Source organism: Strongylocentrotus purpuratus, unplaced genomic scaffold (genome assembly GCF_000002235.5).
Source record: "Strongylocentrotus purpuratus isolate Spur 01 unplaced genomic scaffold, Spur_5.0 spur5_scaffold_9, whole genome shotgun sequence".
NCBI lineage: Eukaryota > Metazoa > Echinodermata > Echinoidea > Camarodonta > Strongylocentrotidae > Strongylocentrotus > Strongylocentrotus purpuratus.
In genome coordinates, this window is record NW_022145615.1 from 17,115,680 (window position 1) to 17,142,523 (window position 26,844).

The 26,844-nt window shown below is 35.9% G+C and overlaps 1 protein-coding gene across 3 annotated transcripts in view; it reads left to right on the forward strand.

Moving 5' to 3' along the window:
- Positions 1-1,861: 1,861 nt before the first annotated feature.
- Positions 1,862-26,844, forward strand: part of LOC579753 (peptidyl-glycine alpha-amidating monooxygenase B) — a 42,623-nt gene continuing 17,640 nt past the window's right edge. For 2 of the 3 annotated variants that reach the window (XM_030976473.1, XM_030976475.1), the window contains exons 1-9: positions 1,862-1,965; positions 3,430-4,096; positions 8,553-8,607; positions 9,099-9,189; positions 9,699-9,784; positions 12,116-12,202; positions 23,719-23,767; positions 25,033-25,100; positions 26,610-26,770. In XM_030976473.1, coding sequence (XP_030832333.1) covers positions 3,920-4,096; positions 8,553-8,607; positions 9,099-9,189; positions 9,699-9,784; positions 12,116-12,202; positions 23,719-23,767; positions 25,033-25,100; positions 26,610-26,770 — 774 coding nt within the window. In that variant the 5' untranslated portion in view covers positions 1,862-1,965; positions 3,430-3,919. Of the gene's footprint in view, positions 1,987-3,429; positions 4,097-8,552; positions 8,608-9,098; positions 9,190-9,698; positions 9,785-12,115; positions 12,203-23,718; positions 23,768-25,032; positions 25,101-26,609; positions 26,771-26,844 lie in introns of all 3 variants that reach the window. The other variant, XM_030976474.1, reaches the window with a different exon arrangement.

A 26,844-nucleotide genomic window follows, 5' to 3' on the forward strand; every position in this document is an offset into this window, starting at 1 on the left:
TATTTTATGGGGTAAGATTAGTCGGACAACAACCAACAGAAATATAACTAATAACATTGAGCAAACTGAGAGTTAAGTATTCAAAATGTGATTGTGAAAAGCAATGTAATTTGTCAAACAAAAACCATAACATCTAAATGACACAATAAGTTATTTAAATCTGAACCCACAGTTTACCGGTCAGTATAATTATGTTGCAAGTGTTGGCTGAAAAATTGTTATTTATTCTTGTCCAATTCTTTTACGAGTGTCTATCCATTAACAAAATGTTCAGGATGACTCTGTCACACATGAATTTAAAGCTTAAGTGTTAACTCAACTTTTAAAAAGGCGAAGGAGTGACGGTGCTTGCGAAGATGGTTGATTTCATAATGTTGGTTAGAAATTGTATGATGTTGGATCAAGCAATATTCTGGTTGCGGTACTTAAACAACTCTGTCGTTCATATCGTGTTATGATATGGAAAAAATAATGCACATTTTAAAGAAAAAAACATCCTGTAATATATGTAAAAATTGTTTATTTTCATCGTAATAATGTTAGCTATACTATTAGAATTCAAACTACATTTTGTTATATTATATATGCATATCATTTTGTGTGCCGTTGTATGGCCGACTTATGTTTTGTTTGATACTTTGTATTTTTTGTATACTCAATATAACCCTTTTCTATAAAATATGTATATACTAAAGAAACCATGTGGAAGGGTACTAAAAAAAAAAAAACAATGTTATCGTTTCCCGGCCCTTCTTAACGTTGATTGCACACGTTACTTATTTAGAGAGGCACTAGACTGCACATTTGAGGGTTTTTGATGACGAGACCCCCCCCCCCCCCCCCCCTCCCCGAAAAAAATCATCACATTGACATAACACCATATTCATAAAAACATGTTAGAAGAGTGATGAAAAGACGTTTTGAACATTTGAACAATCAATCAAGCAATATAGCTCCATTATTAAAAAACAACATAATTGAACATATTGAACTCCGCCTGCATGTATTCGGCATAGATAGGGCCAGCCAAAAACTCAATTAGACATCTTTACTGCCAATGTGTTTCAAGCGTTTGGTTAAAACGATGCAATGAGTAAATGACGTCTTTACAGAACTCATTATTTCATGCCATGGACCCCACTAATCCTAAGGAATGTTGTCTGTTTGGAATTTCATTTCAAACTATACATTTTACAATCCAATAATTAGTGCGGTATGGTATGTAATCCCGTAGGATTTTTTTGCCAAAATTGTTTTTTTTTTGTTTTTGTTTTTTTTTTGTTGCTGTTTTGGCTTCAAAAGGGTCCCAATTGGCCCAAAACGATGGGGTTCAAATTTTCAGACCCCTCCTTCACTTCTACGGGTCCATATTGGGCGCCAAAATGGCTTATATAAAGCGCAATAGGGAAATTTGGTGTCTTCGGGAAAATTTGAACCCCATCAATTTCTGATAGCTTGGACCCCAATGAATCCAAAAATGCAACAAAAACAAAATCAATTTTGACACAAAATTCCTACGGGAGCTGTTTCAGTGACATACCGTACCACAATGGGGGAGAAAAGTTGTTCGCAAGATTTCAAGTACTTTTAAATTGTACAATTTACATATCCATGTTGTTATGTACACACACTGTGTTATTCAAACTTATGATATCACGTATTGCATGATCAATATACATGAATCCTATTTATATTATTCCAATTTTCTCCTACTGAAACTTTTTCTAAACTGCATGCAATGACGTTCTTATTCTTTCGGATACGAGTAGCACTGCTCCCGAAGAAATAATAGCAATATTGATGGTATGAGATATCGGTATGTCGCCCTCATTTTATTTTTAGTTGGCAGCCTTCTTCGACTCTTGTGAAAGTGTTATTTATCGTGCATAATTTTTTTCGTGCGGAATCCACCAAGATGCGATGTTTATGATGTAGATGCGGGTGCAATTTGTGGAAGCTGGCGAGGTAAATAACGATATAAAATTGGTATTAAACTCTATTTCTTGCTTTCTGATAACTTTTCGACGAGTATCGTACAAGTTAATGTGCGTTTATACCACTAAAGTGTGAAAACTTGAAGAGAAGTGTGAGAAAATTGATGGAAATGCGAACATCTGTTTGCGAGGTTTCTTGCTTGACACAGTCGGCTCAGTTCGTTGCGTGTATTGTCCATTGAGTGCAGTTGAAATGTCAACATGTCAGTCAGTTCGATCAGCTGTAGGACGGAGCTCTAGACTAGTAATACAGTTCATTCATCAGCTTGTTGTGTTGTGTACGTTTTAGGTTTTTCTTTCTTTTATTGAATAAATATGTATAGATCAGCTGTATTATACAAGATCACCAACATAATTTAAAACTAGTCTAGATCTAGGCTTCCATTCAAGTGAAGTGGTATTGCCGGTACTGGGGGTACCCGGATGACAAATCAATATTGTTTTTGCATTGCTCTGTCATCCAGGAATTTCAACTTATTGCTTGATTATCGAGTATAATTTTGTTATTTCGCTAGTCAGCTTGATATAGATAATAACAATATTCTATGGCTTTGTTTTTTGTGTGATACTATAAAAATATTGCTCTCGCTATGATATTGGACTGGTCTTCGACTCATCCAATAATTGTCAAATTTCATCGCCATTGTCGACAAAGACACATACCGTTAGTGATGTACCGTAGGCCATACCTTAAACCTATCCTTATTACTTGACTAGATCTAGGGCTTGGGGATAATGTGAAATATGATATTGATATCACCCATACCCCTTCGTGAAGAGGCAGGTAAACAAACATAAAATATTTACGAAATCCCCCGTTCCCATATCCGACGAACATCCCACACTGGCCTCGTAGTTCACTACTGGACTTTTCTTTCTTCTCGTAGTCAAACAAAGCACTTTGGAATAAGTCAAGGATTTAATTAAAAATATCAGATTTTGATACCGGAGTAATAGCGATTTGCTTACCTTCCGAGTGTTCATGATGATGATTAGCCAAGGTGCGATTTACAAATACAAAAATGCTGACCTTTTACAGGAGTTTGTGATGTTACAAGTATTTCTAACTGAAATGCAAAAACAGGCGAATTAATTTCCTAAAATGACAAAACGGCTAGCCAAAAAATTAAATACGCGACAGTGCGCAAGCCAAATACGCAAAGGTGTGACTGAGGCATAACAATGAATTCATGGAACCATTTCCCTTGACCTCAAATGATCTCTTGTACACTGCTCTTTAGAAAGAAGAAAAAACTGATTTCCTCTTTCTACCCTTCCCTTTCAAAGTATTTTTATTATTGAAACTTGAAAGAGAACGATTTCCACTGCTTTTCGTAACATGACCTTTTATGTCTTTTTTCCTGTCTTTTTGAGAGTTTATTAGAAATTCAAAAGTTCAGAATTTTTATCACTTTTTTCTACATTTTTCTTTCAGGTCGTGCACTGGAATGAAAACCGTGCCTTGAATATGAGGTTGTAGATGTCTGACCTTCATGAATCCACAGGAAGCAGAAAGCAGAACTCGGATTCACTAACATCAGGAGTCTTTCCGGACCCGTGAGGAAAAAAAAAACTTGCATGACAGAAATCATTTGAATCTAATGAACTGGAAGGGTTAAAACTACTGGTAAAACTAAGAAAAAGCTTGATAATGTACTGGATTGTTCCACTGATTCCAAACACTAATTCCAAACTTTCCAATTGAGAGACCAATCATCGACCACACTGCTATATTCCAACTGATTTTTCATAGTTTTTATAATTGTGTAAACAATCAACTTCTCCTTCTCTTGTGATCTGAATGTGTAACAGTACGTCAAACCAAATATCATCCTGATAAGGCCGTGCCGATTCGAATACTTAAGAAAGCATCCATAAATCCAGAATTACCCGATCTTGACTCAGAGGAAACGAAACACACCACGATGGCCTCTGTCTATTTTCTCCTCCGTGTGGTATTTGTGATGTTGTGGAACTTGTTTTCATTGTCTGAAGCGAGGTACTACTACCAGCCTATTTCAAGGAGTAGGACACAGTATGCAAGACAGGATAATGATTACTTTACAATGGATATTCTCATGCCAGGAGTTAAACCAAAAACGGTAAGTATTTTTCATCAACGGGTAATGTCTTTGAGAAAAGTGGTGAATAAATTTTGAGGATTGCAAGAAAGGGTGGGTCAGGTTTATTCCCTCAATAGTTTCAAAAACTTGCAATATATTCATGCTTATTATTATAAGTAGTCTTTCATATAATGATTTCATACATACAGATATTTAAGTTTGGTAAACACATGTGTTTCTCTCTCTATTCTCCAATCATTTATTCTTTAGTTTGAGGACAATTCCATTTTTGTATCTTAAACACAAAACTGTTCATTTTTAATTTTGTGGAGAAAAGAGATTTGTATGCCTCTGCCACTGAAGATTGATGCTTAAAATTCCCTAAAACATGAGAAACTATTAAAACTGTAATGTCCCTTTGGCACAAAAATGATGATTGAATACAGGTTTTATAAACTGTTGTATCACTTGTATGCATACATTTAATTAAAATACAGGAGTAGGCTTTTCATAATTGAAAATATAGTAGGAGACTTCTGTCAGTTTTGTGTGTTGAAAATCATAGAAAACTCACACATATTGTAAATGGGCCACATCCTACTTTTCAATAGAAAAAGCACACATCTCCAGTCGATCCATTTTTAGAAAAATATAAATATCTAGAAAATGATCACATTATAAAAATTATCATTTTTATGATCATCCCACGTACATGTACATGTACATGTACATGTATGTTAGCCTGTTCTATGCTTTAGAGTTTATAGTACTGATTTCTCCAGGAATAATATAAATTATGTAGGAATGACATTTGTTTTTTCATTATCATTTTCCCTTGATATTGTTGAGAAGATACATATTGCATAAATGAATATACAGTGTGTATATACATACAATACATTTAACATGTAATATCTTGGCCATTAATTCCACTGTGAATTGGGGCTCAGTTGTCTGAAGTTCATTAAAAAAAGCACTTGAAATGTTTCCGTTGCCAGATATAGAGTGTGTGCTCAATGTATATGCATGTACAATGCACATTATGTACAGTGTAAACTACATCCCTGGGTAAGTGATGCGGTTTGTCCGTTTGATTCCAGAATACTTTCTTTTATTTTGTTCTTATAATCACATGTATTTCATTTATTTATTTATTTATTTCTGAAATTTATACAGGGTGGCACATATTACCAATTTGGTGGTCTTCCATGAGGCCCTGTTTGGAAATAATAAAACAAATAACAGCATCAAACACAAAATACACCTGTAGATAAATACACAAGCATATAAACAGGTAAAATACAAATTAGTTGGTATCCCTATGAAATAACTGATCACTCAAGAATCATCCTCGATCATTTACAAGAAATAGGTGAATGGAATTGTTAAAAACGTTCATTTAATAATCTGATATAGCTTAAAGCACGGGATACCACAATTGTTATATACTGTACATATTTACATTTAATTGCTCTTTAACTACATACATTTCTGTATGCAGAAATGCAAATCTGGGACCCCGCAAGTCCTCCAGTAAACCTTACAAGTATGTACATGTATGTTTGCACTTTGCGGTCTCCTAAATGTATCTCTTACAGTGTATGTACATAATTGCAATTGATAGGCATCGCAAATAAGTTTGGCCCAGGACTACAGTTATATAAACATTCTATTGTTTGGAATAACTTGTCTCATTGAGACACCAGTCTGCAATGTTTGTTTTCAGGTGATAGGGTAAATAGAAAAGGGCTTTTATGTTTTGTTACAGTAAACAAATGTGAAGATCTCCTGTGTGTATAATGTCAATTAAACTGTCCAATACAGAGAGACATGAATTTTGTGTGAATGGGAAATAAAATTCAATGAACTGGTACTGAAAAATTAGAAACTTCCATGGTGCAAAATGATTAATTCAGAAAACCAAATTTTGCTAATTAGTGTAGAGTTTGTCGCTGTGAAAATAACTGTTTGTGGAATTTGTTCATGCCTTGCATTTTCTGGTTTTTACAGTGTTCTACATGCATGTACAGTGTACATGTAGTTTCAATGAAAAATTGCTATCCCATAATTTCTTGATTGATAAGAAAGTGATATTTTTAGGTGTATTGTAGTGATAGACAAATCAATACTATAATGTACATGTATGTACTGGAATTTGTCACTGCAGATGAATTAGGTAATCTGCAGTAGATCTGAATGGATTATAAACTAACGATCCAAAGAGCATCTGGTTATATCATTGTACAGTACATGTAAGATCGACAATCGCTGACAGGGAGAGGAGCTGTACAGTAGTTTCATATTTGAAATAGAATTTCCCTATACCGTGTGAGTCAAAAAAAAGTTTAGACCTAGAAAATTGCTAATTACAGTGTATATTAAAGATCATCTATGAACAGTAAATTATTATACATCTTATGATAGAGTGTTTTATACCAAATCATTTCATATCATTTTTGTGTGGTACAAGTATGTGTTCATGCTTGAATGAACAGGAGGCATTGTTTGCAAGAGTGCAAAAATTGACTTGCGCCAAAGTTGCTTATGTGATGTATTAAAGTGAGAGAATGAATTAAATGTATCAAATAAGATGCACTTCCTAGGCTCTTTGCAGAAGCAAATTCACACACACACACTCGCGCGCACAAATGTTCTTTGATATTTGATATGTGTGGCATGATTTATTTTGTTAGGGATGTTATTTGGATCTGCAAAGACCGAATTAATACCCAAATCCCAATTTTTTTATTCAAACATCAAAGGCTTGATGCTTCCCATAACCGTATACAGACTGATTTTTTAACTTGTGTAAAGTTGAATATTACCATTAAACAGTTCTATTACAATATACATATACATGTACATATATTTGCATGTTTTTGTTGTTGTATTTCTGAATTCCAGCTTCTTTTTCTCTGTGTTTTGTTATTAACGTTAAGAATGGAGGTAAATTAATTGGTTAATATTGTCTTCCAGAGTGCCAATAGGGCATTTTAGTATTCATTTCAACACAGTGTTACTCAGAGCCAAGGGCTGTGAGCTAAATAAGGCTCTGAGGAGATGAAAATAACTCTTATTGCCTCTGATTAATCAGCCATTCATACCCGTATGTAATCCCATTTGGTATCGGGTCTACTCAATTACAATGTACACCCTAGCTTCTGTGATTGACCATGCCTTCAGTATTTCATATCAATGGTATCGTGGCCACCCCGTACACATACACACTTGCACATTTACATGTATACCCAACCGCAGAGAGCAAACAACAGGGAAAAGGATACAACAATGATGTCATGAATCACCATGACAACCCATCCGTAATGGTCAGTCGACCTGGTAGTGTTCTTGAGATGGGTTTATGAGAACATCATTACTACCATATGATTATTGATTTCATCAGTTTTGCAGCAATATGCCACTCTTAGTGACTCATTTGAAAATGAAAATTATGTTTTTAGCTAAATTTGTTGTGTCAATGGTCAATGTGAGATAAAAATGTTGAATGTGTTCTGTTTTAGGCCTACATGTACACACCACCCTGTACATGTACATGTACATGTATGTAAATACAGGTACAGTGATAGTGATAGTGAGAACTGATCATATATTTCAGCGTGTGATCAATCTTATAACTTGATTTATTGAAGTGCAGTGTATACTGTACATGTAAAAGCAAAACATATAATAGAAAATAGAATACATAAAAGTATGTACACTGTATACAAAGTAAATACAGTGTTTGTATGGTCAGGACCACCAAAAAATGCAAATTAATAATCATAAATAGGGACCCACATTTATGAATAGTTGAAAACTACAGTACACTGTGTAATGGTTTTCTGTCAGTATAATAACACAGTGACTGTATAATAGAGCATTATACATGTTTGTGATCATTTTCTTTCATTTACATGTACATGTAGGTACAGTAGCTTGCTTTTATTTATCAGAAAATCATTCAAACATACATGTACATAAAGTACAGGTACAGTGTAAGGTTCGTAAAAGTGTCTACCTGTATCTAAATGTTAGAATTACAGAAATACCACAACTACATGTAGTACAATACAGCTTTATTGAGTTTTATCTCTTACATGTACAGTACATGTACATGTTTATGATAGTTCTTGTTCATGATCAAACATGTACGTACACTGTACTTCCAAGCCCAATCGTAAACCTCAGTAAAGAAGACAGGCAAATTGGCAAGAAGGAATTAAGTGTTTGCTATCAGCCTACATGTGCACCTCCTACTGATGAGAACAATTAAGATATTTATGAATGGGTTGACATTTGTAATTTGACATCTCCTGAAATCCCAATGAATTTTAGATGGAGGATATATTTTAGTAGGTTTCTATCATGCAGAGAGTGAAAATAAGAAAGATGTACGTATTCATTTCTTTCTTTCTTTTTTAAAATTTACTCATGTATTTCTTGTCATGTTTATTTATTTACATGTACATCTGTATCTGTATTTCCTTTTATGCAGCCTGAAGAATACTTGTGCTATGCTGAAGCTGCTCCTCTCAGAGATGCATATATTGGTGAGTTGTGTTCTACTTTACAACCCAACCTCATCCTCTGCTCCTCATCCTCTGCTCCTCATCCTCTGCTCCTCATCCTCTGCTCCTCATCCTCTGCTCCTCATCCTCTGCTCCTCATCCTCTGCTCCTCATCCTCTGCTCCTCATCCTTTGCTCCTCATACGATCCCACGCTTCTCCCATTACCACTTGTCAATTTAAATTGTTGTTGAGTGTTGTTTCGATTATCACAATCCCAAGGTTGAAATACATTGCTGTATGAGCTCTATTAGTCTTCAGTAGAATATAGATAAATAAATTGTTTTTAAACTCCAGGGTGAAAGTATTCAATAAAGTCAATTTGTATGAGGCTATGCTACATGTACATGTAGTAAAAGAAATTACCATATTTTATTTTTGGATGTACATATCTACAACCTACATGTACGTACTAAAGTGTTCAATTCTCTTCACTATCTCTAATAAATGTTTTGTACATCGTTTCTTTTTGCAGTAAATTTTGAGCCCAGAGCATCGATGAAAACTATTCATCATATGCTTGTATATGGATGTACAGATATACCCAACAATGAAGAGACAGTTGGGTAAGTACAATGTCTCATCCTATCCTTGCTATACTGACATCATTATATTTATTATTTCAACAAAAGAAAAAATAATAATAATAATAATGTAATAATGTATTTATATAGCACATTTTCCATATGTTCAAAAGTTCAAATGGGCTTTACAATTATATTATTAACAGAAGAGGTTAGTTTTGAGATATATTTTAACCTACATGTTCATGTACCGACATTGTTCCATATCTTCATGTTATTAGCGATATTTTACATTTAAATTACAGTGTACTTTATCCATACAGTAATTGTTTTTTTCTGGAAACCTCTTACAGTATGTAGGCTAATTTGTGTTCAAGATACAGGTAGATCGATGCACAATTTAACCATTTTCTGATCTTCACACTATATAAATTTGTTGATGGCAGGACTAATGTTCATAATGTAACTACCCTGTAATGTACATTATCATGCCTTACATGTAGTGTAGTGTGCTAATGAGAACATTTCTTGACCTTTATTTCCGTCTCCAGTGCCTGTCATGGGAGTCCATGTTTAGGGAAGAGCAACATCTTATTCGGCTGGGCAAGGGATGCAGCGTCTCCTGATATCCCTCAAGGTGAGAAAGGGTCCCAGTCTCTATTATGCTTTTTATATACACTCAGATTTATTAGCCCTGTACTATCCTAAGCTAAGCAACATACTAACCTTAGAGAGATGCTCAACAACTATGTTTCAAGAAATTGAAATAGAATATTTGTAGGTACACATTTGGTAGTAAATTTTAAAGTCTTTTTTGAAATGACAGTAGTTCACAGTTGCCTAAAAGACAAATATTGAGATCATGAAAGGAGATATTGTAGAGTGGACAGTGATACATACATGTACATACATACATTAATGATTATTACCCATATCAGACATCTGAGCAGTGGTTTTACAAAATCATATTACGCTTGCTGGTAATCCTAAAAGGGCTAATCGGAGAATATGAGACCATATTTACCTTTCATCAAAAAGCCTATGGACTTTACGTGTTAAAAAAGCATGAAATATAAAACCATATTCACCGCGCCGTATTTTGTCATTTTCATCGCGCATCTATTATGCGTACGAGAACCTGCGCACTTTGCGCGTAGTCTATTGTGACGTAATAATCACATCAAATTGTCAAGCAGCTGGATGCACAGTGCTGGTTTGACAAAGCTTGTTCAGTTCTTTGAGATTGTCATGTTTGTATTTGCTCTAGATGTCTGATTTAGATAATAATAACAATATTGACTGGCTTAACTTTCGGGAGATACTACGTATATTTCCCTCACAAGAACCATATTGCCCTCGTCTTTGACTCGGGGCAATATGAATCTAGTTTGGGAAATATTATGTGGTATCTCCCTCAAGGCCAGTCCATATTATATAAACATTATCATAAGGTAGGTGTAATGTTAAAACAGAATAACCTCGAAAGCGAAGGGGATGGAGAGAGAGAGAGATAGAGATTTTTAAAAAATATATATTTCAATTTCAACCATATGCTGCATATTGCACCCTGAGATGATAAAAGATAGTGTTAGGAAAAAGACACAATCCAATATTATTTATCCACTCAGATTATTAATACTCTGTGGCCATGAACAACTTATGACCAATTTACAAGTAATGTGAGATCCAATATGGCACATTTTGCTTTCTTCATGACCTCCTACGTTGATGAAAGCATTGAGTGGAAGCAAGCAAGCTCGCTCCGAGCTCTGCAGAATCCTTATTGCATTCAGTACATGTCCATGGAAGCTACACTGCAGTGTATTAGTCTGCCGCCCCGGACCTTAATTTGATACTTAAATTACAATTCCACGCAGTTTTGAGCTCTATCAGGAGCAGCTATAGTACAGAGTTGATCAGGTGCAGTAGACTATGTAGTCTACATAGTCTCTTACAATGTAGTTCAGACACTCTTCTTACATGCACATGTACTGCAACTTGCAAGGGTTTGTGCCTGAAAATTGAAAAACTAACCCTTGCACAGAAGGATGCCATATGGAGAGCACATTTTCCTCTAGGCTCTGTTTACATACAGGTACATGTTAACTATATACTTCAGTCTTCACAGGAGATCAGCAGTAGTGAGCACCAGCATCTTTGTATGTACCCAGTGAGCAGATGTAAATGAGTATTAGATTACCCGTCCAAGGTTACTCCAATTTCTTGCATATTGATTATGCTGCTTTTATTCCCATGCATTTTTCATCAGAATTTGCCCTGCATCTTGATTAAGGGGGGGGGGGGGGGGGGGGGGGGGGGGGGGGGGGGGGACTAGAATGAGTCCTCATCACAGTTTTCTTGACTAATTTAGTCCTCTCTCTTCCTCTCCGGCATCTTTCACAGTGGCATAGCTATAGGGGACATTGACACGTGGGGTACACATCCACCTGCTATAACAGAAAATGAGGAAAAGAAAAATAGAAAGAGAGAGAGAGAGAAAGAAAGTAAAAGAAAGAGAGAGAGGGAGGAAGAAAGAAAAAAGGATGTAGAACTGGTAAATAGTATGCCTGTACTATCAGGAATGGTACTAAATAAAAAATCATTTTGGGATGATGGGAGTTTAGGGTTCTTGCATTTATTATTTACATGCGCTTCACACAAAAAAATTGGGGGAGGAGGGAGAAGGCAAGCCCCCCCCCCCCCCCAACACCCCTCTAGATCTGCTTCTGTATAATATCTTGATTAGGTTTTATAAACAGAAACTGTCATTCTGAATTGTCAAATTATATGTACATGTACATTTATTTGTTTAGTTCACTGCTATACTCACACTCTTTACGTGCCATACCGGTATACTTTTTTCTATTAAAAAACATGTTTACTGCATTTGATTATTTCCGAACTAAAATTACATCTAAGTCAAAGACACATTCATTCAATTTTGTTCTCTTACTTTTCTTATCACCAGGTGTTGGTTTCCATGTGGGCGGGGCTAGCGGCATCAACTATATCATGATTCAGATGCACTACGGAGACAAACTGGACCATTTAAAAGGTAATGAATCGTATGCATTCTCATTCTTATCTTGAACTCTTTTACTTCCTTGGTATATTATACAAATGTACACTGTCTTGAGAGGTTCTGGTAAAAACTTTGGGCAAGAGTTGACTCCAATGGTATTATTGGAGTCACTGTGCGAGGCCCATAGTTTTAGCCAGTACCTCAAAAAGAAGACAAGGTATCAGGCCTTAAATTAATCGACGGCCATCGACGGCCAGGCCGTCGATGCCCCTATGACTGGCCGCGGTGCCCTCCCAAAAAAAGATAAATTCACGGCCAAAAAGGCCGTGCCCTTTTTTTCAAACTGGCCGACGTGCCTTTTTTCCAACTGGACGTGCCCTTTTTTTTTTAAATTTGCGCACATAAAACCACCAATTGCGCTTAAAACTAGACGGCAAGGCGCAAGTGTTTTCCGTGAAAATGCGCCCATAAATTATTAGAACAGAAAAAATACACGAATCACGAACAGTTTGCCGCCCACGAGCTCTCTTCTAGCTTCGTATTTAGTGCTTTAATAAGGCGCAAGTGCCGTGAAAATGCGCCCTTTGTTATTATATAGGCAATGCGCTAGCGCACGTACGTTCATGCGATCGCATGATATTCATATGGTGCATGTTGTTGACGCACGCACGTACGTACAAATCAAAGGCCAGGATCAAGAAAACAAATCGTCAAATGGAGAAATAAACAAGCATTCAAATAGTCATTAGAGATCTGTCGAGGTTTGTTTGTAGGTCTAGTTTATTATTTTATCTCAAATAGAATTTAGAATTATCTTATTAATAAGTTAAGAACACCTACGATGTTCTCGATCGTAATTACTCTCATTTTGCCACCAGCCGACCTCGCTTCAAAAAGCTACCCCGCCAGCCTCCCAAGACGAACGTTTCGAGTCCCGGTAAAATTACGCGCTGCGAGTCTCCGAGGGTGCATCGGTTTCGCTGGCAAACTTCCAGCCCGACAGCTTCCCACCAAAAGTGGCGAGAGTGTGTGTGCGAGGAACGATTTTGGTTTCGTGAATGCACGTTACGCAACTGAGCTGAGCGTGTCACTTTCAGCTGTCGAATGTCTATAAGGACATTTTTACATCTTATTTCATTAGTTAGGCCTATCTAACGTTAGACCTTTCTATACAACAGTTAAAAAGATAATTTCTTCAAATTTGCTCCTACTACCGAGAGAGTGGCGGAAGGTTTGTGTGTGAGGTGCGATTTTGATTTGGGATACCCGGCCCGGTAAACTTGCCAAGTCCTTCTGACTTTCGATGTTTGTGAAATTGACAATTTATTTATTCATTTGCTCATCAATATTTTTAGTTACTTTAGAATACTGTTTAATGTGCAAGTTTAATGTTCTTAATCAATCTTTCCTGTTCATATTGTTAAGATTAAAAAGTTATTAAATTGATCGTTCGATCTATTCACATTATGAAATTAACAACTCTCTTTGAACTTATGATTAGATAAGGGGCCTAGACTATCTGTTTTTGGAAAATTGCCCCTTGCTCTGGTAAATTCCTATGGCAAAGGGCGACTTAAAAAAAAATTGCCCCTTGCTCCTGGCTGCTAAATCTAAGGCTTGCGGGCCGCCGCCTTGTTTGTATGTACCGTAGACCTCTATACATTCTGTGAAGAAGCTGGTGCTAAAAGTCATGGGAAATTGATCCCACACAAGTTTCATAAAATACACATGACATCTAACAAAAGTAGAATCAATTTTTTTGGCCTCATACTCGATGCCCTTTTTGTAAAATATTTTGGCCTCGATGCCCTTTTTGTAAAAATATTTTGGCCTTGGTGCCCTTAAAATATGAGGTACTCGAGGCCAAACTGGCCTTGCCCTAAAAATGACGAAATTTAAGGCCTGAGGTATATATTTGTTTTATATCCTGCATAAAAACAGAGCAGTAGTGCAGCGCAGCTTAATAATTAGACTGCTACTCATTGAGATTGCGCAGCGTGACACCGGGGAGTTGCCTGCTGGAGGCATTAAAAACTATGTGTATTTGTATTTGACCATTTATGGTCATGTGAAGAGCTATCAACCAATCAAAAACGAATACATTTTTTATGCAGGATCCAATGATACATGTAGATAAACATTGGACTGCCAGAGCCGACTATTGTCAAACATGCAATGGCACTGCAAGCAGTGCGACTGTCTAGAGTTTCAATCCATAGTGAATAAAGAGTTAATTAATAAACCCATGCAGCCGGACCACCTCTATAGTGGTCTTTTCTCTTTAGTGACCAAGTATATTTTCTTTGTTTAGGAAGAAATAAGCATTGTTGAGCCTATCACCAGACTATAGTGGCCATGTTTTGATTTCTGTTGCCTTTGGTAGCCTTTACAAGTTTTGACTTCATTCATACATCTAGGGAACAGCAGCTTTCAGATAATGTACTTGAAATGTAAAACCACTCAATCCTTTACCGCCAGCAAAGAATATTTGAATAGCAGTACAGGTGCATTACAATGTAGAGCTTTTTACCCTTGGTCTCGTCACACCCACGAGACTGACACCAGTTTGACAAAAGATTGACCCACCGTTTACATTACCCCAGATAGCCAAGATTTTGCTGCTTATCGATTGCGTTGGAGTTTGTTTAGCTGTGTGACTTGGGCTATTGTTCTTTCTTCTTTATGCATTTCATGCTTAAATGTCAGACATGTCGAGCGCCATACCCTTCAAAATATGAAATATCCAACTCTCCCCCTTCATACAGTCAACTAGCTTGATTCAGACCAGCGAAGTAATTATGTACCATAAACATGCCACAGGGCTTCTTGTCCAACAAGAGAGGGAGGGGGGAGGGGAGGATGGAGGGAGGGTGCACCTTGCATTATTTGTTCAGTTGGGAAGCAGTTTGGATAAGAGCAATATTATTATGAATTTAGTAGTACTAGTACTAGTAAAAGTAGTAGTATTAATATTATTATCATTATTATAATTATTGCAAAATATCATCATTATTACCTCCACCCCCTGCTTAAATTGCAATTTTATTTGTCACATACTTCAGTCACACAAATATGCATACTACTTACTAGCCCACCCTCACAAATCTACTCTTTTGTTTGTCCTTCATCCTCTCTCTCAAGTGTGTATAACTATAAGCCCTTTTTAATACTCCACAGGTGTCACAAAGCAAACTGTGAAGTGCAATTGACTATTAAATCTCACTACTCAAACAGGTGCCTAGGTCTTATTTTCATAGCAATCAATCATACGGTTGCATGATTACAGTTTAATATGACTATTCCCAAATATGTATTTCAACCCATTGGATACTGACCTTGAGATAATTTGGGTTGGAATATATATGTTTGTGTGTTAACCAAATATTTAAAATTCTATTCGTCGTCGGATGAACAATTTGAGTTATAAGTTAAAGGTAACTTTGATTGTACATGTACGGTACTCAAATCAACTCAATTCAAATTGTACCCAGTGGATCTGAAACTGAAAATAATACGTCTCACCTAGTCGGACTGGGTGTGCACACATAAAATATTAAGAAGAAAACTATTCAAAATGCTGTAGCACCTGAATATGTCAGGATTTTGAGTTTTAAATTGATGTTAAGAATTTCATTCTGTAAGTGATTTTGTGAGTGATTTACAATGTAAACATTAAGAATTTTCGAAATTCACATATCGGTAGGTTTCTGTGAAAATAATTCTCATTTACAAATTGCAAGAGCTTCCTATTTCCAATTTTTGTTTTGTTTTACAAATTAATCATTGAAATACTTTGGAAGAAACTTAATAATATGACTTTCCAAAATTCTCTATGTACCTGTATAACCGATCGTAGAATTAGCAAACAAATTAATGTTAAGAATTTCATTCTGTAAGTGATTTTGTGAGTGATTTACAATGTAAACATTAAGAATTTTCGAAATTCACATATCGGTAGGTTTCTGTGAAAATAATTCTCATTTACAAATTGCAAGAGCTTCCTATTTCCAATTTTTGTTTTGTTTTACAAATTAATCATTGAAATACTTTGGAAGAAACTTAATAATATGACTTTCCAAAATTCTCTATGTACCTGTATAACCGCTCGTAGAATTAGCAAACAATTCAGGTCATGTACCCTGTATGTAGTGTAGTCGGACGTTGTCTAGTATGTAATTTACCCTACCCCAGAACTTTTGTATTCAATTCGTGATTTCAATTTACCTCGATTTTAATTTTACTTCTGATTTTTAGCGTTACCAGTAATGATGATACTGTACACTGTCCCTCTCACCTGTTCTGCCAAAGGCAGATCCCCACACCGGAGCCTTCTTTAGTTCTTTCTCCATCCCTCTCTCCATCCCTCCCTATATTCAGCCTTCTTTTTCATTGTGTCATATGATCTGTCACCTACCGAGTACAGAGTATATGACACCATCTCAATGCTTGGTCTTCCTCTTCCTCGTTAAGCATCCATCTTCCCTTCCAAGATGTCCCTGAGCATGTTACCCCCCCCCCCCCCCCCTCCCTGCAATACCGGTTCACTGCAGATATGCACAAATGAACATGATCAAAAATCTCTTGTTGATTAATTTTTTGCTCCATTTGTGTGGTTGCATTATTGACACAGAGAGCGTTAATCTATATACAAGTATATGTCACATGTGATTATTACACCAAGGACATTGATTTCTGTGAGTTTTCAAGTCAATAATTGTACTAATACCGGTTTGATTGTTATTGATCGGAGCAGCGGCTTGTGTTTGCTCTAGTTTGCAGGCACAATGCCTACATGAACATGTAAAGGGTCTGAACAAGGAGACTACATGTACAATGTACATGTACATGTAGCTGTACAGACACCAGAGTCCAAAGGCCCTTAATTAATTGTAACTGCTCTCTTATTTGACACAACCAGGGACTGACAAGTTAGGCTTTTCTCAAGGCTTTATGTAATTGTGTTCAAGTGTGAAATTAGAGTCTGTTTTTGCAGACTACATGTCCTTTTTTGCCCCCAGATTGATTGTCATATACTTAAGGGCATCATTGTAATCTGAAATGAGTATGGACCGAAACACAGAAAAAATGATTGTGTGCATATTTATGCCTGAAACCCGTTAAAATAGTAAAATGTGCTCCAATTTTCCAAAACCAGATGTAGCAGAGATTGATTTGATCATGCAAAGCAATTGCAAATCATTTCCTTCTTTTGCTTTTTTCAGGAGATGGATTGATACCTGGCCCCCCCCCCCCCCCCCCCCCCACTCTGAGAACGGACGGACCCCATGCGTGTTGCCAAAATGTCCTTTTCGTAACAAAAGAAAAAGGTTGACCCGTATTGACTTTACACACCGGACTTTTGCTGAAAAGGGGGGGTGCTGAAAAAGGCTTGTATACAAAAGAAAAAGGTCGAGCCGTATTGACTTTACACACCAGACTTGTGCTGAAAAGGGGGGGGGGGGTCGGTTGGAACACGCATATGCGTACCCTAAATAACACTGAGTGGGGGGGCCGGGGATTGATACAGAGGCTGTTTTCATTTTAAACTCTTGAATGTAGATCAAAGCAAGAAATATTCTTATCATTATGATACATTCTTGAAATTTTCATCTCGATAGAATAGGCAGCCCCCGGAATGGCCCGGATACGCCCCCTCAAAACTGTGCTTTGTATTGCAACAATAGTATGATGACAAACAGATAGCCTCACCTTCCAAAATATACGGTCAAGGCTGTATAATTTGCGTTTGTAAGGTGTCTGGTATTCAAATAACAAATATATCTATTTTTATTTCCAGTTATTGACTCATGCAAGGTGTTAAAATGAACTGTGTTTTTCTGTTAGTAAAATCCTGATTTCTGGACCATACATGTAGTATAAATAAGCCTACTTTTGGGGATGGGGTTAAAAAACGTTGGAAGACAAATATTGATATTAAAAAAATACATAATTTGGGTTTTCTGTTGTACCGGTACGCAGAAAACCTAAATTTTGTATTATTTCATCAACCTTCCGACATCAAATCCTTGCCGAAATGTGTTTAAATGACATCCTCTTTCACATTATGAAACAATTTAAGTGAAATTTTGCCATCATATTTGGGGGGGCTCCCAACACATTGGAGGGGCTTTAACAACTCATGAAATTATTTAATTTATCTTCATCTATCTTAGAATTGATCATAGTAATGAACCTATCTGCTTTCCTTTTTTTTAAATCAGAAAAGCTGTTGGGCAATTCAATGGTCTCTTTTTTATAGAACATGCATCAGATTCAAACATTATGCAGCTGGATAAGTAACTTTTAGCCAGTGGTTAGTATTAACCTTTTAACCACTAATCCTGCAGAAAATTGATACGTCTGGAAACAGCCAAGTCTGTTTTTTCTTTCTTCTGCAGCTGTTTTGTGTGTTTGAAACTTTTGGAACAGAGGAGACAGAGCCTGAAGCGTGCACTCATGTTCATGTATTTTAGCTATTCAAACCATCACAGACCTGACCTATAAATAATATTTTTGCAGTTGTAAAATACATGTACACTGTAGGAAAGTGCTATCTATTTTGTTTGCATTTGTTATGTGTTTGAACCAAGCAAAAATATTTTGTTGATATCATCAATACATTTGAATATCATGTGTATGACTTTGTTATTATCAAAATATAATTGCTGTTTTTTGCAATTATCTTTTTTTTATAATAATGTGCAGGTTTGCAGCTATTTAGTACCTCATCTTTCATGTGAGGAGTGGACAAGGGGAAAAAAAATCTTCTAATTATTTTTCTGCTTTAGACAAAAAAAACATAAAAATATCTCATCAACTATTTTTGTATACCACACTTGTACACATATCGTAGATAATTTTCGTCAGGAACATGTTGGCGAATTTCCTGGATATTTGACAGTAGGGTAGCTGGGTTAATGCACAAGTGGCTCAAATTACATTATATGCAAGAATCATTTGTTCTCCATTTCACTCTCGTAACATAGCACTTTACTACAGTCTAGAAGCCTCCAATTGCAATCTATTTCCAGCAGTTTCTTGAATTAGAAATCAGTTTACCTTACTCCCAGTGAGAGATGTTAGAGTATGATAATTGCTTGTTTTCTAGCAACCAGTTTCTTGTCGTTAGTTATGTCTTGGAATTCAGCCATCACTATGCTATTGCAATATACCGATTATGTCATAATTTGTGGAAATCTTAAATACTAAATTGAATAAGTGTAAATGAACACTTAATTAATTTTCCTTTTTCTTTTCTTTTCTCTTTTCTCTTTTCTCTTTTCACTTTTCCCCTGCCACAGACGCTTACTGCCCAAAGTTGTATATGATGTATTTAGTCATCGTCATTTTACTTGAAAATCAACATTGGTTCACAAATTGTGAAATTTGGTATTGAAAAGAATATTAGTAAATAATGAGAAAAAACACTAATTAAAACAGTGTAATACAAAAGACAAGTTGTTATAATTAAAAGTTACAGTACATACATATACATGTACATGCTTGTACAACTAACTATATGGTGCTCTATGAGATAATCTGATAAAACTTCTGCCGCAAAGTACACTTTGGCAATGAATCTACATTACATTATACACTGTATTTTGCCAACTATGCTATTTGTAGGCCCTACTTAATGATGGCTTTATATGCAGGCTACATGGGTGGATGTATGTACAGGAAATTTGTCTCCAGGAATTAAACTTCATGTACAGTGCAAGAAATATCATTCTTTATACATAATGACACAAAAATAGGCTACCGGTATTGCTATTTAAGTATTATAGACTTGGAACATGTGCAGAAAAGATTCATGTTTCTGTGAATGTAGTTTTTAAAGTATGGTTCTACATTTAGGATTTTAAATTCTACCATCAGAAGGGTAAGCAACCAAGCAGTCTCAATATTGAATGCAATCCATACAAATACACACTATGAGCCATTCAGTATCTGCCTTTGCAAATACAAATTGTGCAGGGATAGTGAACAGGTATAAACACTGTACTTACAGAAATTCACCCTGATATCCTGTTCATGTCAAACACTGTCTACAATTATACAGTGTAGCTATGTTCACCCAAGACAAACCTAGTTTAAAGGTAATACAAAGTTTTGGTATGGGGTCATGAATTTGTTTAAATTAACATATTGGAAGCATATGCATTCCTACAATATTCATTGATTGTTGTCCCGGTTGAAATCGAGTCTAAAGTTATGAAATTATAAATAATAAACTCTTTATGTTGTATAGCTCCCGCTCAAGGTCAAGATATTAATTTAGCTATGAAGCAATGTTTCTTGATTAAAATCAACCAATTAGCTATTCCCGTTTGGAAATTATATATCACAACTACATATTCTGAGATTTTCATGGTCGCAGCTACAATTGTACGGCCGTAAGCGCTATTTGAAATTTATCAAAATTTACCGGGAGTACCGGTAAATTTTTATATTCAATTTTTTTCGAAAACAGAAGTATATTAGGGGTTAATTTTTTTAGTGCTTATAATACATCCACAGGGGCATCCAAAATTTCCAAATATATCAAAATTGTAAAGATTCACTATCCACCCAATTTTCAAAATTTCCCAAAACTTTGTATTACCTTTAAATTCTGAGCTTGCGACACCATAACAAATTAAACAATGATCAAATATAAGTGACGAAGGTCCACACAGGACCCAAGGCCTGTAGTTATTGCACCAATCTTTAAGATGGCTTGTGGTTTATAATTGCAAGTAAACTTGCAGCTTAACTTATAGTTTTGAAAATGAAAACCATGACCTGAACTTTAAGTTTACTGACTGTCGTGTTAACCTAAAGCATTGTCATGCCAATTTGAATAAAAGAATATACAAATATGTCGAGCAGAACTTCCTATTCAAGTAACTCTCATTGTATGAATTTGATCCTTGCACGTCATGTCTGCCTATTTACTCTGAGCATACCCATTTGATGTTATGTTAAAGGAACAGGAAGGACAAAATTGTGGGTGATATATTTTCCCTGTAGGCTCATGAAGTCTGTAAAGGAAGTATAGCTCAAGCATGACATGATTTCATGCAATGTGAATTCATTTCAAGAAATACCAAACACCAGGGAACTGTCTTTATAGAGAGTTGCGATTGATCCATTGCAAGTCCTCTAATCAATCGCAAGTTTGCAGTCCCCTATATCTTATGTTACTGTTATGTACATAGTTGCTATTGATATTAGTCACAAATAAGTTGCAATTAATATCAATTCATTTGTAAGACGGAGCCCAGAATTAATAAAGTGTCTATGTATATCACTCATAGAAAAACATGAATGGAACTAGCTGACAAGCCTGGCATGAAGCTTTTATGGGCGGTTTTTATGAAGTGCCTGGAAGCAAACCAGTTTCAGAATTAGCAATTTTTACCAGGAATTTGTGACCTCAACTAGAAATTACAAAAACTCTCCAGCTCCCTGGTGAATATATGTTGAAATACTTTCAAGGGAAGGAAGATGATGCACCTAATGTGTGAATGTACGGTATATTGAGGAGGATAATAATTTTGAGACACTGCATGGCGTTGGGTACTTTATATGAATCCATATCATAACTCCATACAATGTAGTTTTGAGCCTCATGATTTCAATCCTTGTTCAGATATGGTGGCTCAAAACCTCTACATTTTTAAAATCATGTGTGTTAGCTCAGTCAGTAGAGCGTCTGCCTCACAACCGGGAGGTCGTGGGTTCGAACCCCGGCCGCGTCATACCAAAAGACGTTAAAAGACGGGAGTTGCTGCTACCTTGTTTGGCGTTCAACAATAGGGGATAGAGCAACGTCGATCTGGCGCTGCTTAGTGGCTGCCGGGCTCATGATTAATTGGGCAAAAAGAATTTCCATTTTCGGTTTAAATTAATAAAATTTGGAGTGGACTTTAAAAGATTATTATTATTATTATTATTATACGCTTCACATTTCCGTATCTTATAACACAGACCTCAGTGAATACATTAAAGACCTTTGTTAAGCGCAGTAACGGTTCATTTACACGTTAAAAAATGAACTCCTGTCTCTTCCCGTAGGATCTCGTTACTCATCTGTCATCTGTCATCTATCAAAAAATTCTTCTTCTTCTTCTTCTTCCTCTTCCTCTTCCTATTCCTCTTCTTCCTCTTCCTCGGTCTACTTCTTCATTATTACCAGTATGCAATACATTCAAGCAGATAATTTCACATCTCCAATTAAAATGCATGACCGATAATTGCCTTTCGGAGTGAAAATAAAAATTGAACTATTTTCTTCTCCCCAAGGGATTTTGTTCATTGAACTTTTCTCTCACCCATCACATTTTTGTTCAGTACCCATTACAAATAAATGGAGCGCATCAATGAATAAATTCACCATGAATAATATCATGGATTCTATTCTCTCTCTCTATAATTGTAGATTATGTTGTTTACATACATTTATACTTAGTTATAGCAGGTACTGCAACATAGACTTCTTGATGAATTCAGCCATGAATGCAAATATATTTCTTGCTCAGTAATTCTTTGAAATCGCCTGTAAACGCTTAGAGCAAGCACAACCTGGGGGAAATTTTGGGTACCGGTACTGTGAATGTCTGCATTATTATAATAATAATGTCATGTTTAAATGGTAGCACATTTGGACATAAACTTTTGTTGAATAAATAAAGAAAATTTAAGAGAGACAGGCTAATGAAGGTTTGAGAAAAATATGGTGAAACACGGTTGAAAGTTTAGCTTTGAGTTATTAAAATGTTTAGTACAGAGCAAATGATAAAGGATCAGGAAAGAATCATCAAAGAGTTGCCAATATGTGTTTGATTGAATGGAAATTTAAAAAAAAATTAATCAGGTTTTATTTAAACTTTTACTGGTTTCATTTTCTAATCTTTCTGCTCCTGTTAAAACTTTTAAAAGCAATTCAATATCAGTATTTACTTCCTCGTTAGTAGCCCTTTAATTATTTCTCACATTCCTCTACAGTAGAAAATATTTTGTTAATTATAATAAGTACCTAAAATGTATTTCTTTGTGAACACCTGTACAGTAGTTTCATGATAAAAGTCAATCTTTTATCAGACATGTAGGATACAAAGAACATCAAATTTTTCTATTTGACGCAGCGCTATCTATTTACTGCAACTTGTTTCCTTTGAAGCAGATCAAAGGCAAATTTTATCGACCTTTTTACAATAATTTGTATACATTTGTTCATTTTAATATGTTAAATTATTGAACCATCTGTAGAAATATTTATTATCAGTTTGTATTAAATATATTGTGCATAGAAAATTGCTACAGTATATTTAGTTTATATGACTAGTTCAACATTACACATTTTCTTTGTAGATTGTAATTGTGGGAGACTGGGAGATAATACTGAGTTCTTCAGGATTGGCCATACGGTATTGTCTTTTGTAAAATAGTGATTTGTTGATCATCATTTATGCATTGCCTCTGTATAAATCTGAAATGCCATGCTCAGTACATTGTCAATCTATCTCATTCTCTCTTTCTCTCTCCTTTGCTTTCTCCTCCCTCAGGGACGTCAGGTGATCATTCAGGCATCTCTCTCATCATGACTCACACTCCGTAAGTAATCAAAAATTAACAGCCCTATCTCAGGCCCATTTTGCCAGCAAAATGCCTCTACTTTGATGCTGACAGCAGAAATATGAGCTCTCCACTCATTTTCTCCTTGCACTTTTGTGGGGGGGGGGGGGGGAATCATATGTTCGTAGCTAGATATTGATGATTGAGTTTAATTTTAGATCGAGGAATTCTGTAGCTCGAAATATGCTCCAAAGAAAGAATTCCATATGGTTTCTTGTGAACGGGAGTACCTAATGGCTGCACAGTTTGACACTACTTACCCTCATGCGTGACCGTGCATCATTGCCGATGGCAAATCAACACGGATATGGTGACGTGCAAGCTCTTGTCTTTCTCTCTCTCTCTCTCTCTCTCTCTCTTTCTCTTTTTCTATTAATTTTGTAGTTGTTGATCCTCTCTGTCTCTCCCTATTCTTGTTCTCTTCTTATCTTTCTCAGATCCTATCTCTCTATCTCTCCCCCCCCCCCCTCTCTCTCTCTCTCTCTCTCTTTCTCTATCGTCTGTCTCTGCCCCCCCCCCCCTTCTCTCTTTCTCTTTCTCTTTCTCCCCCTCCCCGTCTCAGATCTGCTTTTCTCCGCTTTGCTTCTTTTTACACGTGTGGACAGCATCATTGAAATCACCCTCTCTTTTTCCCATCTCTCTCTCTCTCTCTATTTCTCCCTTTCCTTACATATCTTCTCTCTTTCTTTCTCTTTTGTTTCTAGGTTCCTTTTCAATGATATAATCCTCTATGTTCCTGTCTCTCTTTCTCTACCACTCTCTCATTTCCCCTTCATGCACACTCTCAACCATCCATCTTGTAGAGACTTCAGACCTTGATCTTGCTACATCGTTAATCTATCTGCCAGACATTCGAACAGAGCAGAAATTCATGTTCCCAAGGCTAGTAGCTAATACATTATGGAGAATATTGGCAAATATATGTGACCAGTCAGGTCGAAATAAGACAGAAGTTACATTTTTTTTTAAATTCTATTTTATGACTGCTTTAGATTCTTTGTTTCATTAGCTTTGATTTGATACAAATAATATCTTTTAAACAGTGAGAGGAATTTTTTAAACAGTATTTTTACGAGAAAAAAATCGCTTCCAAAGTTTAAATTCTGTTTTGTCGTCAAACATGAGGAATTTTCATTTTTACTGACATATTTGTTCTGGAAAAGGCTCTATCAACCGCTTATTAATTTGAATAAAACCTAATTTATCTGTTTAACCTTTTCAAGCCATGTTCTCTTTTTATACAGACAACCATATATTGGTGGGATTTACTTGCTGTGGTCTGGTGATATCAACATCCCTGCTCATTCTACCAGTAAGTGTATGTTTGATTTATTGCTCTACCACTCCTTCATAACCATGATTTAGTTCATATTTCAATAGAATTCCATTATATGGACACGTGTGCATTGGGTTTTTTGTTAACATTTATAGAATAGTCCTCACAAGTGAGTGTGATATTAACACTCAAATATGAGTACCATTATGCTTTATATTAGTACTGATTTAATGACCATACCTATCAATATTGGGTCATTGAAAATTAAATGTAGCGTGTCACTTGAATTGTAGAAAATAGGTCATTTGCATGGAGCCATGAGATTTTCGTATGCACCATTTGTTTTTGAAAAGGACTACTCAAACAGCATGCAATTTAGCCCTAACAAATTCAAATTGGAACAAAATAAAGGCCCTTTCATGTTCAAAGATGTTTAGTCAATTCTAGATATGAATTTGACCTTATTTGTCTTTTTCAATTTTGTTAACAAGTGCTTTAATTGGGCTGGAAAATTTGGCAGTATTCTGTGAATAGGAACACTAATAACTTGCAGGCTCTGGTTCATATTTGTTTTTATACTTACTGTATCTATTGCATTTGTTGATGCCTGATTTGTTTTCACCCACACTTGATTTTTGTGAAAAGAATCCAGATTGGTATTTGAATAGGGGCTGAATTTCTGAGCGTTTTGTTAGAATTGTATATATTTTTTCAAGGCCTTGTTAGGCATATTACACAAGTACCCATTTTCGAAATGTGGTTTATGTGTTATTTAAGGGGTACATCAACTAGATATTTCTTACTTTATTCTTCCCATATATGTGTAGCATCTAGAGGGGAATGAAGGCTCCATCATTACATTAGAATGTTCCAAAACCACGTCTATACAATATTTCTGTACAATCACCCAGGCCTAGATATACATGTAGACACTTCCTTTCTCTATATCTTGGTTTGATTGCGTATAACAATAGGGATGCTAATTTTGTAAGATTGATACACTAAATATCTTGAAAGCTACAAATCCCATAAAAGGTCAGTTCACATAATACGGGTGTTTCTTTCCCAAGTGCCAGGGGATACTATCTTGTGTTTAATCTACATGGATAATGATTTAAATGAACAGAATATTGATGTAGAATGCATATGTTGATAGTGTGTACGCAGAACATAACCTCTTGTAAGTTTTAGGTTTGTCGAGAATATTGAGGAGATTTGTAAAAGCAGCATAGATTTTAATTACAAATTTGGTAAACTGGTGTAATATTTGTTTATATTGGTCTGTTATGTTGAAAACAAAGTTAGGCTTGATTATATGTGCAGTGTATATGTTCCAATCAATCGTAAAATCCTAGTCTTCCTAGAATCTGGAACAGTTTGGCTTGCTAGAGTACAATACTAAGGATGAGATCTAAATAACAATTAAGCCATTGTACTTGTGACTAACCTAAATGTCAAGTAAAATATTGACTTTATCTGAGTATTGACTTAGATACTACCCAAGATCCTGTTATAGCAAACTTCTTTTCTTCTCATTCTCCCCAGATGTTCATTCTGATATTGCCTGCAAGTACGACAGCTCAGCTAACATCCATCCATTTGCCTTCAGGGCCCATGCCCATGACCTAGGAAAGGTCATCACCGGTTATCTCATCCGCAATGGTGAATGGACAGTCATTGCCAAGGGAAGCCCAAAATGGCCACAGGTATACAATCTTAGGATGCAGGGGTGGCTGTTTCATGCAGAAACCAGAATTTGGGCCTCTATCAGTTTACTTTT